Here is a 14,120-nt window from a genome sequence, read left to right on the forward strand (position 1 = left end):
GACGGGTTCATTGTTTAACACATAAAAGACAAGAAAAAAATAACAATGGCACCACCAGTTTCCTTAACTCGGAAGCACAGCACAGGGGAAACTCCTCCAAAGTCCAGGTACAAAGTGAGACGGTCGCAAAGTTTGAATTTATCGAAAGTTTCGGCCGGTTCATTTACTGTAAGCCCGAACATGACGAACCTTCGTGGCAGTTGTGAACCTCAAAGTGAATCTGAATCGGACATTAAAGGTATCAATAAAATGACACCCCTTTTGATAAGATCTTCGAATAAAAACTCCCAATCTGACTCCTTACTCACCAAAGCATTTCAGTTGATGCTGGGTAGGAGAGGCAGCAAACTAGCTAAAGAGACTGAGAGTGGTGAGGACGACGGTGGCACGATTAATGTCAAGGAATATGCAGGAGAGTGCGCTCGGGACTGCTCACCTGTTGATGAAGGGCGCGCTGAGTCAGTGCAAGTGCTGCCAAAACAAGCAGTTGACTCAGGGCTCTCTCGTCGCCCTACTGCTGTTACGGTCGACAGAAATAAGGTTGACATTACGAGTAAATTAGAAGACAATCCAACTGACAAGTCAACAGTGTGGTATGTTAATGACGTGGGTGGCAAAGGAGAGGACAAATTGCAATCCTCTGACCATCAAGACGGATTGTTGGGCGATGCTTGCGTAAACAAATTGCCTAGTGAAATAAGAGACAACAGTGTGTGTGCAGACGAGAGTGACTGGGTCGAGGTGGCGATCAGCAACAGTGTTAACAACACTCGATGCTGCAGTTCTGGACAGCTTTTCACTATTAGCGAAGAGGGTGTTGACAACGGGGACGCCGAACGAGTTTCGCTGGCAGACGACTCCAAAGCTGCAAACGACAAGACAGGCGAGCACACTGCACCTGTTCAGGCGTCGACGCAGGCGGTGTTGTTGCGATGTCGAATGAGCTCTGGTAGCGTCCCTGCCACCGCCCGTTGGAGCTTACCAGACTCCCATGTCCACGAAACTTTAAGATTTTGGGAGACAGGCAACGACACGATGAGCACAGAGAGCCTCAATATTCCAGACGATGCATTGCAACATCACGATCTCGACTGTGAAGACAATGCTTCCTCCGAGGACAGCTCTCATCACAACTCTCCCACCGGATACACAGACGTGTTCTTTACCTCCGGAACGCCATATGTGTCTCCCAGTTTTGCCGGATCCGCTGAAGACCTGAGGTTGAACGCGAGTCAGAGCATGATGGAATTGCCACAGCGTACCCTGGATGAAACTCCGCGTCCCAGGCTGAACAGCACTATGTCCATCTGCGAACCTGATGCCATCAGGCCTCCAGAACTGCGGCGCAGTATCAGCTTCAGCTTCAGTTTTCACGGCAGTAGTGAAAAGTTAGTGGTACTTTGTGTTGTGAGCTGCCCTACTGTAGTGTAGGTCAGTGGTTGTACATGTGTCCCCGCTCTAGTGTAAATCAGTGATTATACTTCCCCATATTGTACGTGTAATTGTACATGTAGTGTTGTTCTCCACCACATTGTAAGTTGGTGGTTGTGCCTTAATTTGGTGCTTGTTAAGTCATTGAGACTTGAGTTTGTCTTGCTACACACATTTTAAAATATTTAAGAATTTTATCATATACAGATAATCAATAATTCATATAACGACGTTGGTTGGAACTTATTTCAAATACAGCCAACAGTTTCGACACTGAATACACGTGTGTGTGGGTATTATATACACGACTCTCGTATGGTCATGGCTTTATATTCATTCATAGTCACACGAACGAAAGTGATACAACGTGCGTCCCTGCATGCGTCCCCTCCCCCGCATGAGTGTCATGGGCACACGTGGATGAATGCTCACGCGAAAGGAGCGCAACAAAAAGAGGATACACACATGGAAATCCAACTCAAATGCGCTGAAAATACCTAAAATTTGTTATTTGGACATGAGGGCAGGGGAAGGAGCGTCGCAGCAGAGCAAGTGCTAGTAGGGACTTAATCTCATAAACTGATTCAGATGTAAATATGACCACGCCATTGGGGTCCAAGAGTTGTCACATCGGTCAATGGTTAACAAGTGTGGCTCAGGAGTATGAGTTTGCAACACATTAATGTGAATAGTTGAGTACACTCGCATACACTAACATGTGTATCCATATATGCATATCAATTAATGCAAGAATACACATGCAAATATTGCATCTGCAATCGCATACATGAATACACACATGTATATACGTGTGCTTGTCCTGCAAGTACATCTAGACACAAACAAGCGTATGTATACACGAGTCCTATAGCTCAATAGTCTACATAACAAAGCTCTCGGGTTCGATCCCGGGCGAGACAGATACTGTTTGGTTTGTGTTCATATAGCAGTAAAAGGTACCTGAAAGTTGGGCAATTGTAGTGGGTTGCTCATGGAAAAGATCATGAGTAGGTGCCCTAGGGATATCTAGATAAGCAGAGAAAGCCTTCTTGTCCCAGACTATAGGAAATCATAAGGTGAACCGTATACTTTATTCATTCATATTTTCGCACAATAATACATTTTCACACACACATACACTTGGGCGCAGGTGTACATTCAGGTGCAGGTGTTGATGATTTAGGAGGGACGACAATAGAGGGCTCAGATGTGCCCTTAAGGAGTATACAGTCCGGCGCATAAGGGGTCAAGGGATGGCCTCGTAGACTTAATAGTCAGACCTAAGTCACTAGGGGACAGTCACCATGAGAGAAGAAAATTAGTATCACTCCTGGAACGGCCACGTGCTAAATATATGGAGTTTTATAATGTTCCGTATTGTGACCAGAATATAGGAATAGCCAATGTGCTATATAACATTTACATATCGTTGTTTTGTATTCCATGTAAACACTTATTTTTTAAATAATTTGTAAAGCAAATATATTTAAGATTTTTGTTTTGGTGCAGCCTGGAGAACTTCAAGCAACGTCTGTTGAGAAAGAGAGAACAGTGGCGAGAGAGGCGGCAGTCTAGCAAAAGTCTGAAGGATGGCACACGAAGGGATTCAAAAGAGGACCAGTCAAAGGAATCTACTACTAAAATTGCAGAGGACAGTGAGTATAAGTGATGACCAATCCTATGGAGGAGTCTAATGTGGTCATGCACCCATACCCATCCCATGGGCAGTGGTGGAAAGGGTTAGAGGCACATAAGATTAATTAAGAAACTGAATCCCCATAGTTCATTTAGCTAAGCAAGTAACATCCTTATGAAACTAATGAAACAATTTTTTAAATGCACAAGCACATATAATGTTGGTCTCTTTTCTGTTTGTCTCTGTTTCTTTGTTTCTCTCTTTCTGTTTCTTTGTTTCTCTCTTTCTGTTTCTTTGTCTCTCTCTCTTTCTGTTCGTCTGTCTCTCTCTCTCTCTTTCTGTTCGTCTGTCTCTCTCTCTCTCTTTCTGTTTGTCTGTCTCTCTCTCACTCACTTCTCAGAACTACCTCCTGGTCTTATATCTTTCTTTCACTGTCTAATTGTCTCTGAGGACAAACACAAGTCTGAAATCATGCTCATTCAAAATCCTTTCATTTATTGTGATTTTTCTAGAGTTTGAGATCAGTGTGAGGTTTGAGGTATAAATCACATTAATGTGATTTCATTATGCATTTAAGTCAATGTGTTTACTATGAAATTATGTATTTTGAAGTAAATGTACCTATAACATGTACTCCACGCATGGGGTCCGTGGTTAGTCTCTCCAAGAGTCCAGGTGAATGCAATAAATATTTCTATGTTCTTGGTAATGATGAAACCACCAACCAGAAGGCCTGGTTAGAGACTGGGCTACAAAGACATTGCTTCTCAGTCACCTCAAGGTCCAAGCTCTGACCAGGCCTCGGAGTACAGTATAGAAAATGTTATTTTATATACTGTACTGTATACACACACCAATATGAGATGTCATAATTTAATACAAAGCATTAACATTTTTAAATCATCCCTGGCATGGCTGCTATATTTGAATGTAAAACATTTGTCATTATATCTTCCTTGATTATCTCTAAATCTGTGCATTATCAGAAAATTATATAAGGTTTAATATACACGGTTTAAGAAGTAGTGTACAGCAGACAAGTGATCTGCGGTGTGATGCTTTTCACCATACATTGTTATATTCAAGATACTGGTTATAATTACTTGTACAATTTTTAAGTGGACATTGCCTTTACAGATCCTCCACCCACACCAGACAATAAATTGTACAGATGGTTTTCCTTGCGCAAGAGTGTCAATTATGATGTGGAACGACGTAGCAGCACGATTGCCAGTACAGAGCGCACTAGCTCCTACACTACCAGCAATGGTACCAATGCCAATAGTAATAACAGGATGCCAAAACTTTTGGAAGAGGCAGACACTGAACATGGTGGGCTATTTTCTGAGAACGGGGGAGTGTTTGCACACACTTTTCAGCGCAGACACCAGCCCCCAACCTTACCACCTATGCCACAAAGCCTCAGTCCAGAACAGATTAAAAGGCGACATATTGTTGCATCTATAGTTCATAGTGAAAACAATTATGTAGCAACTCTCCAGAGACTAGTCAATGTAAGTACAGTATCTAAAATTGTGACCTCATGATTATTGTAATTGTTATTGTACAGTATTTGTACTGTACTGTATTTTATCATATTTAGCTGATATTAATGTGTGTCTTATCCTTCAACCTAAAACATAATTGATGATTATTTGTTGTCCCTACATTTGTCATATTTTCTGCTGCTTATTTGTATAATATATTTGCACATATTTTTTTCCATAACTTTGTAATTTTTGTACAGGGTAGTATCATATCTAAAACAAATTAGAGAGAAAAACTGGAATAATAAAATAGTAAACACATTTTTATACAGTCAAAAATGCTTTCCAAGAGGCTCATTTCATGATTTTCAATGGAAAAACTGGTAATGAAAAGTGGGTAATTCTTAAGGTACCTATTTTGAATCGCAGTTAATTTCAGCATTCATAGTCACATCTTGTCAAATATTCATCTTATTAAAAAGTTCATAAATTAATTGGTATTGAAAGTTTACATCACTTTTGTAAAGTATAGCCCTATATGTGCATGACTTTCAAGTTTCCATTAATTCATAAGCACAGCAAATTACTTTTAACATGCATACAGTAAGACCAAATTGAATATTGGCACCATTTCTAAACTACACCTCTCAATTGCTCCCTTAGGCAATGCCCTACCTTTCCCAAAGACAGGAGCCAGGTACATCCAGGCCAGGTACACACGCACTGTTCTCTGCACACGGGGGGAATCTTTTCAAATGTTCCTGTCAGATCATACAAGGAGTTTGCTAATAATGCTATAATTGTATATTAAAATATTTTATTCTAAATTTGTTGTTGAAATTGCATAAGATTGGTATTTTTACATTCTTGCAAAGTCCCTAACATGCATAGCATTTTGGGCAGGTCCATAATCTAACATATCAAGTAAGATGTAAAGGTATATTTTAGCAAGGTTTTATATCGACAAATAACTACAATATTAGTTGAGAGGTGACTACATTGGTAAGGCTATATGTCTTAAGTACTGATATTGGGGGAAGTGGATAGTACAAGATAGTAAGTGTGAAGCACAAGGTGTGAAAACTCTGAGGTTGAAATTAGATACTTTTTGGTTTTACTTTTGAATAGGGTATGGGTTGGATAATTTTGTAATTCATCAGGGAGCGAGTTCCAAAGACTGGGGCCCCTTTTATTTGCCTAATGTTTGCATAGATTTAGTCTTGATGCTGGGGATATCAAAGATATATTTATTTCTTGTGTGGTGCTCATGGGTTCTATTACACCTTTCCTTTCATGCCTTTCGATAGGATTAGGTTTTTTTTTCAATTGTATGATGTTCTATCCCTAGTTTAGAAATCTTATTCATTATTTGGTATATATATCCTGCTGAAAGGGTTGAAGGTGCTTATGACATGCTAATATGAGATGATAAATAAAAGTTTAAATTTTCAGGACTATAAAAAACCTTTAGATGACTCAAAACCACCAGTTCTCAATGCGGCCAAGCTTTCTACATTATTTCATAGACTCTCGGAGATTCTTCAGTGCCACACTTTATTCCGTATTGCCTTGGCTGAATGTGTACGGCAGTGGGATAGAGAAGAAAAGATAGGAGATGTTTTTGTCGCTTCTTTCTCCAAGGCCATCGTCTTGGACATTTACAGTGACTTTATTAACAACTTTGCACGTGCCATGGAAGTTGCAAAACAAGAATCTAAAAAAAAATCTGCTTTTGCTGATTTCCTGAAGGTATGTGATCATATATTAAAATTACTGTTAGTATGTCCCAGAAAGCTGGGCTACCATGAATTAATGGTGCATATTATACAGGTACTCTAAGCAACCCGTAAAAAGTTTCTTTATGCATTACCAAGTATTTTAATATTAAAAGAATATATTGTACAGTAGTTTGTTTAAAACAGTCATAGGTAAACTTTATTCATTTTTCACTTCACTTCACTTTCTTAGACAAGCAAAATTAATTCAGCAATGACTCGTGTACAGATGCGTCAGATCACTTCGCCTGATCGACTGTCATTCTTTGGACTTATGGTGAAACCTGTCCAGCGCTTCCCCCAGTTCATCCTCTTTCTCCAGGTAAATGTTTTTAATTATTTTAATTTTGTTTTTGTCATAGGGTGAGGATGTTCAACCAGCTATTTTTGCCATAATTGAGTCTCCTGATTTGTTAGTTGTGCTGTGGAAGATGCAGAAAGTAGTATGGATGTTAATTGTTTTGAATTAATTTAATCATAAAATTAAGTCCTAAATTTAATGTAATGTACCAAATTTTTAGTACTGTAATTGAAATGCTTTTCAATAGCATTGAAAAGGGCCTTCTTGAGGTTATCTTGAGATGATTTCGGGGCTTTTAGTGTCTCCGTGGCTCGGTCCACGACCAGGCCTCCACCCCCAGGCCTCCACCCCCAGGAAGCAGCCCATGACAGCTGATTAACACCCAGGTACCTATTTTACTGCTAGGTAACAGGGGCATAGGGTGAAAAATACTCTGCCCATTGTTTCTCGCCAGCGCCTGGGATCGAACCCAGGACCACAGGATCACAAGTCCAGCGTGCTGTCCGCTCGGCCGACCGGCTCCCTTGGGAATAATTTTCCCAAGGCCCCTTATTATTTTTTTGTATTTTGCACCCATCTACAAAAATCATTAAAACGTGATTAGAGCAATATTAGGAGTGTTATCATTCATACCTAATATATCCCATGTTCTCTGGGCTGATTTACTGAGTAAAATTATAATTTGAACCCGACATGAAGGACAACAACCAAGAGAAGCTGTCTGTAAAATATTTAATTAACCACATCTAGCATATTTCCCACACCCAACCCTTGAAATTTCATTTTCAAAGGAAAGAGGGCCCATATTTTGCCGGTGAAAAACCTTTACCAAAAAAACAAAAACAAAACACAGAATTTGGTAATTAAATATGCTCTGTGACTTTTCCCAAGGCCCAGCTATTTCTTGAAATGTTGCTCCCATCTATGAACTTGGTTCCAACATCCTAAGCAAATCCACACATCTTCTGCTTCAGCGAAGTCTTATTCAATGAATCGGGCGAGTAAACCTGGTGTGTGTGTGTTCCAACCAAAGATTCACCGCAGTGAGGTTTATTAAATTGAGATTCCACTGTATAGGCTGAAACGTAATATGGGTTGTTTTTGCTTTTGCAGGACCTCCTAAAGCATACCCCTCAAGGGCATCATGACCGAATGTCACTGCAGTTGGCTCTTACACAGTTGGAATCACTAGCAGAGATGCTGAATGAAAGAAAACGTGAAGCAGAGCAGTACCAGGCTTTCCGTGACACCCTTAAGCATATCAATACCAAGTTTGCCTTGCGTGGAATACAGGAAGGGAGCCGTTATTTATTACGACAGGATGATGTTCTGCAGCTGGTGAGTGGAAATGTTCATATGGAATTTCCATTAAGATATGCTGTATAGTATTGCATTATATTGACATTCATCAATGATTTATCCTTAGCATCTTCTTTATATCTATAAAAATTTAATTTAATTAACAATTCTGTACAAGTGTTGTATATTCTATATTTAGTTTGTAGAAAATTGCTTATTAGTGAGAAAATATAAATGCCTAAAGGTTCAGTCCCTGAACCCCCCACAGGTTCAGTTTCTGAACCCCCCACAGGTTCAGTTTCTGAACCCCCCACAGGTTCAGTTTCTGAACCCCCCACAGGTTCAGTTTCTGAACCCCCCACAGGTTCAGTTTCTGAACCTCCCACAGGTTCAGTTAATAAAGGGTGAGTGATAAAGCTGGGAATGTAATAAGAATTGAAATTTTCATTTTACTAAAAGAAAAAGATAATGGATACAGAACTGGGAAGAAAAATTCAATTTTTTGTTCATAAAATGGGGAAAACATTAGAAAAAATTAAGGAAACAGAGTAATGTGAGTATTTAAAATAATTTTTGGAGAATTTTGGCTATTAATAAGAAATTAGAAGTAGGTAGTGAGAATACTTTGAAGATCTGAAGGGTGAAATTGATGAAAACTACAGATATGAAAGATTTGCAGATGTGAACTTTATTGGATTTGCAAGTGTGAGAAGAGTGCAAGATAGAATGCCAAGTTATATATCCATGGAAGAAAAATCATATGTTAAGAAACTGAAATGTGGGATAGCTGGTTACTCGTACCTTGATTATCCAGATTATGGGTCTAAGTGTTCAAAATCCACGTAAAGTACTGCAATCAGCATTTGTAATGCTAGGAGGTGTAAATTGGATGTACATTTTATTTACCAGAATTTGTGCAAATATTTATTCCTTTTTATTTACAATAATAAAGCTACATTAATTGTGGCACAGAAACGGGAAAAATGGCAATCAATTTTTAAAGCGGCAATATCTCTACAATGGAACTAGCCTAGGATCTAGTTCATTTCAACTGTCAGGCAATTGCTCTACTGTACAGTATTAACATTATGGCAAATAAAATATAGCTGAACTACCTATGTAATAAAGCCTATTCTAGTAGAGAAAAACATACAGAACTCAAGGTGGGAGACCAATGCTAGCTAGTTGTTACTTTCATGTGACTGAGATAAATTTGACCACCACAATTTTGTGTTTTAAAGGTATTGCAACACAATGTATATTTTTTCTTGAAACATTATTGTAGCCAGCTGCTAGAGTATAAATAAATACATAATAAATTAAATTATTTAACAGGAATTCAACCAAAGTGGCCTGATCAGCAAGAGCAAAGGACGCAGACTCTTCCTCACCAATGATGTGATCATCTGCGTGACAGTAGTGCCAAAAACGACTGATGATTATGGCCACCAGAATGAGCGACTTTCCCTTAAGTGGGCCTATCCTGTTACAGATGTTGAGGTAAGAATGTGCTTCCCTTTTATAAGCAGATATGAAACATTTTACTGTTAAGAATATTAATTATCTGTGGGGGTTCACTAGAAATAAATTTGGAAATGTTTATTTCCTTTGAAATTAGATTGAATTATGAACTGTGATGTTGCTTGATTTTTTTTTTTCATTTTACATAATGTATTGAAGAATTAGTTAAGTTTACAAAATTGTTATCAATCTGTTGCTGTACCTAGAACTAGCTGATAAACATTATCACCTTACCTCGAGTTTACCTTACGTTGGTTCCGAGGATCAATGACCCTGCAGCTCCGTCTCCAACCAGGCTGTAAGATGGAGCTGCTTAAAGCCTAACCTATATTGTGTTAGGAGGATAGAATGTTGCATTAAAATATGGAAAGCTGTAGCATGGGCAAATGTGAATCCTAAAATTAGTGAGTGATTAGATGATATCATTTGGCATTATTGGAAGATGCTGTGAGGGGTGAAGAAATTATGAAAGGTAGTTAGTCTGAGGAGAGGAGGGCAAATAAGCTCCTGCAAGGAAACATGGTTGTGTACTTGCCTAATTGTGCTTTCAAGGGTTGAGCTTTGGCTTTTTGGTCCCGCCTTTCAACTGTCAATCAACTGGTGTACAGATTCCCGAGCCTATTGGGCTCTATCATATCTACATTTGAAACTGTGAAATGAGTCTGCCTCCACCACATGACTGCCTGATGCATTAAATTTACTAACTGTTTAAACACTAAAAAAAACTTCCTTCTAATATGTGTCTGGCTCATGTGTGAACAACTCAAATTGTATGTGAACAAACGTGAATAGTTGTTTTGTTTGGAGGTAACGTATGTTAATTATTGACCATGATAACTTAAGAGCACTTTATACCTATATTGTATTATACTCATATCGTTAGAGCAAATGCCTCCTGTTCTCCATGAAAGTAAGAAGTGTGATGGTGATATACTATTTTCTGTCTCATATAGATTCAAGACACCAGCTCATCTCCAACATTAAGTCGATTACTGGCCTCGGGAGTCAGTAAAACAGGATCTATAAATTCAGCTCGCATTCCAGAGGAAACTTTGGGTCCAAATGTTGATAACTTGTGCCAAGAAATGAATGATCTCATGCATGATTATGAAGTAGTTTCCAGAATCTCGACCCTTGTGTCATCTCTTAGAGGTACCTATGATGTAAGTACCCTTACTGGTATTTCATATTTTTGTTTACCTTGTAGACTTAAAGTATAATGTGCTGTAGAGAAATACCAAATAGGTTTTGAATGCAATTGGTAATTAAAATCACTTTCTAGTTCTAATGATTAATTCTATACCTGTAGTTATTGTCTCTCTCTAAGAATTGTTCAGGTATTGTTGGGTATAGTTTAACATATATTTACCAGTTATAGAAATGAAGAATAACTATTATTGCTATGACAGGGATTGACTGCAGAACACCTACAACAAGTGTCAAGCAGCATCCAGAGAGCTCTACACATTAGAGATGAGCAAATGGCATGGGTAGATGCTTGCTGTTTGCAATTTACAGTCAAGAACAAAGAAGGCCGTGAAAAGGAGACCCTCACTTTCCAGACTAACAATCCTGTTATTAAGAAGGATTGGATTGTAGGTAAGTGTACAAAAATACAGCTTATGTCTGTGTAAATATTGAAAATAAATATTTTGATTTGCATGTCTTCATTGTTATAGGATTTGCTGCTCGTAATATCCCCAGATTAGATCTTGCTGGTTTTGATGTATATTAGTGTCCTTCATCTTCATTTGTTATAATTTTTTGCCTTAAGGTATCTTACAGCTTTGGTTTTGTATACAGTACAGCTCTAACCCATGAAAGTGAAACTTGGATATGGAAAAAACCGTGTTCAAGAGCAGTAGAAATTTGTTTTTGCTAAAAGCAAGTTATAAGGACCTATGGATCTAAGAATCTAATGTGGGTTGGGAATAGGTGTGAGGAAAGTATGGGAGACATGTGGTATGAATGAAATGTGGAGTAATGAAGTGGCTGAAGCTTGATACACTGAGGTGGCATGGACTATTTACAGGTATTTATCTATTTATTTATTTATATACAAGAGGGTACACTGGGTTTATGAAAGTATAGAGATATGAAGTTTTACTTTCTTGTAAAGCCATTAACATACCTTGAGGTTACCTTAAGGAGCTTCCGGGGCTTAGCGTCCCCGCGGCCCGGTCGTCGACCAGGCCTCCTGGTTGCTGGACTGATCAACCAGGCTGTTGGACGCGGCTGCTCGCAGCCTGACGTATGAGTCACAGCCTGGTTGATCAGGCATCCTTTGGAGGTGCTTATCCAGTTCTCTCTTGAACACTGTGAGGGGTCGGCCAGTTATGCCCCTTATGTGTAGCAGAAGCGTGTTGAACAATCTCGGGCCTCTGATGTTGATAGAGTTCTCTCTGAGTGCATAGCATAGCATTTCAGGCAGTAATCTATACAATTTACTATAATGCCTTTGAATTGTTGGATACTGATATATACACAGGTGAAAATACAGGATCATATGATAGTTCTGATCCTTCAGGGGTTCTCATTGTGATTTGGTTAGGACAGAGCCATCTTGAACTACAATAAGGGGTGTTCGTGATTCATGGTCTCTTAATATCTCGAGAACAATGTTTACTTTACAATCCCAATGTGAATGTCTCCTTTATTTTAAGCCTCAAGAGGTTTCAGCAAATTCTAAATGATGCTTTAGCTATTAAGATGGATTTTGGAGTAAAACATTTAATAAAATTAAGAAGTCTAGATGAATGGATTGAACATTTCATTCTCTCATAAGAATGGTCATCAGACTGCATTGTTGGCTGGTATGACTACCTAAGCAAGCTAGGACTAATAAAGTCCTACATTGCAGTGCACATGACAAAAAAAAAAAAAAATAGCCACAAAACTAATGAAAAAATATATGGGGATTCTAGTACAGGAGACAGTGCCAGATGGCAATTAATCATGCAAGGGTTAATGTAAGCCTTTCTAATATAAGGGTTAATGTAACATTACAAAATTAATATAAATAAGAAACTAATATATGACTTTTAAATATATCCCTGTAAATAGGCTATAATGACTTATCTTTTGCCACCAGAACTGCGATTAGCACAACTGGCTCTTGATAGCTCCAATTCTCCGGCATGGGATGTACCAGAACAGGAAAAGCGACCCTCTACTAAAATGCCACTTTTTGTAAAAACGCTTCCAGTCTTTTCCTCTCCTCATGACACGGAGGTAAGTTCATAGTGTTAAACAAGGAAATTATTTTATTATTTATTACATATTGTATTTTTATTATACTTGTATTGACACGATTTAATTAATTGGAATTAAAAAGTATATACAGTATCCAAGTTAATTAATGGAGGACTTTTGGTGTGATGGTCATGTACAAGTATGGGGTTAGCAGAGTTTTGCGAAATGTTATAAAATACTTGTGATGTAGCTCGTAGTGCATGTGTAGGACTTGATATTACTTTAGGTGTATGCCATGATTATGTGACGTCATCTTGGTGACGTGAGATCAAGGTAGGACTGTTAGAGGAAGATGTAAACCTAATATAGAAGTCTGAGCAATTGGAGCAAGTTAAAATATTTATATATGCAAGTGATAACATTATTTTAGCAAAGTAATACATATTTACCCCAGACAAATTAATTTTGTTTTTGAAGTTTGAGAAAAATTTCAGTTAACTCTCTCTGATATTATTTTCTTGTCCCTGTATATGTCAAGGATTGGAATACAACTTAAAATTTTTATAGCTTCTTCTCATCCACAGATAATGCATGCATTCCTGTATTGGGCAGTTCTATTTTTTTCTTTTTGATTCAATTAAATTTTAATGTTTGAAAATTAACACTACAATCCTTTCACAGGTTAAATGTGGGTGCTGCTACACAGTGACGCTCTCACGCCCAAGTAGGTTGTCAGGAACAGGTCGTCACCACACGTACCTGTGGTTGTGTTCCAGTGATGGCGTCTCCTCACACATCACCATCTACCTCATGCAACAGGTAGGATAGGAAAAGTTCATAAATGAAGCTCCAGTGCTCTAAAAAATTTATATACAGTCCCTAATACTTCAGAATAATATAGTGTTTTTGGTTACAAATAACACCCTAGGAAGTTTTACAATGCTGTACTGTGTATGGAATGTTTCTCAACAATTTTGTTTAACTTGTGCAAGATATTGGAATATTCAGTACTTATTAGTCCAGTCGTATCTGCTCACAAAAGGTGCTACTGTTCACTACCTTTAAAAATGGTTTTCTTACACTGTCTTCATTGTAGCATAACATTTGTTATATGAATAAGAACTGCATTGCTGACTTGCACTATGTTGACGCATTGTAATATTTGAACATAATGAAAACATTGAACATTAATATTGATTTGACATGCGATTGCAATGCTTTTGGTTATAATAGTTAGTGCTCGATGGACAGTTAGCAAAGGATGAAGATAGTTAATCTTCAGTCTATACTGAAGTGGTTGTGTTATAATGTAACGTTGTTCTCATAGCTCAAATAAAAGCACACTCCTGGTCGCTTCTCTACCAGGAGAACACTTGTGGGGAAATTAGTGAACTATCTCTTCCTCCACATTCTTCTTTTACTGACAGTTTTTCCATTCTTTGCCTGCCTACTTGTCTTGACTTTCTTCATGTTGTTTC

The 14,120-nt window shown here is 38.3% G+C and overlaps 1 protein-coding gene and 1 long non-coding RNA gene across 4 annotated transcripts in view; one reads left to right on the forward strand and one right to left on the reverse strand.

The window, feature by feature from the left end:
* LOC138356261 (uncharacterized) overlaps positions 1–527 on the reverse strand; it is a 127,603-nt gene extending 127,076 nt beyond the window's left edge. Inside the window, exon 1 of the long non-coding RNA XR_011224338.1 lies at positions 309–527. This is a non-coding gene — a long non-coding RNA (uncharacterized lncRNA). The remainder of the gene's footprint in view (positions 1–308) is intronic.
* LOC123761329 (rho guanine nucleotide exchange factor 10) overlaps positions 1–14,120 on the forward strand; it is a 335,115-nt gene that overhangs the window by 313,590 nt on the left and 7,405 nt on the right. For all 3 annotated transcript variants that reach the window (XM_069312182.1, XM_045747283.2, XM_069312180.1), the window contains 10 exons: positions 2,941–3,086; positions 4,205–4,581; positions 6,007–6,303; positions 6,559–6,651; positions 7,744–7,968; positions 9,265–9,429; positions 10,404–10,613; positions 10,860–11,049; positions 12,542–12,681; positions 13,324–13,461. In XM_069312182.1, the coding sequence (XP_069168283.1) occupies positions 2,941–3,086; positions 4,205–4,581; positions 6,007–6,303; positions 6,559–6,651; positions 7,744–7,968; positions 9,265–9,429; positions 10,404–10,613; positions 10,860–11,049; positions 12,542–12,681; positions 13,324–13,461 (1,981 nt within the window). The remainder of the gene's footprint in view (positions 1–2,940; positions 3,087–4,204; positions 4,582–6,006; positions 6,304–6,558; positions 6,652–7,743; positions 7,969–9,264; positions 9,430–10,403; positions 10,614–10,859; positions 11,050–12,541; positions 12,682–13,323; positions 13,462–14,120) is intronic.

Source organism: Procambarus clarkii, chromosome 7 (genome assembly GCF_040958095.1).
Source record: "Procambarus clarkii isolate CNS0578487 chromosome 7, FALCON_Pclarkii_2.0, whole genome shotgun sequence".
NCBI classification, from domain to species: domain Eukaryota; kingdom Metazoa; phylum Arthropoda; class Malacostraca; order Decapoda; family Cambaridae; genus Procambarus; species Procambarus clarkii.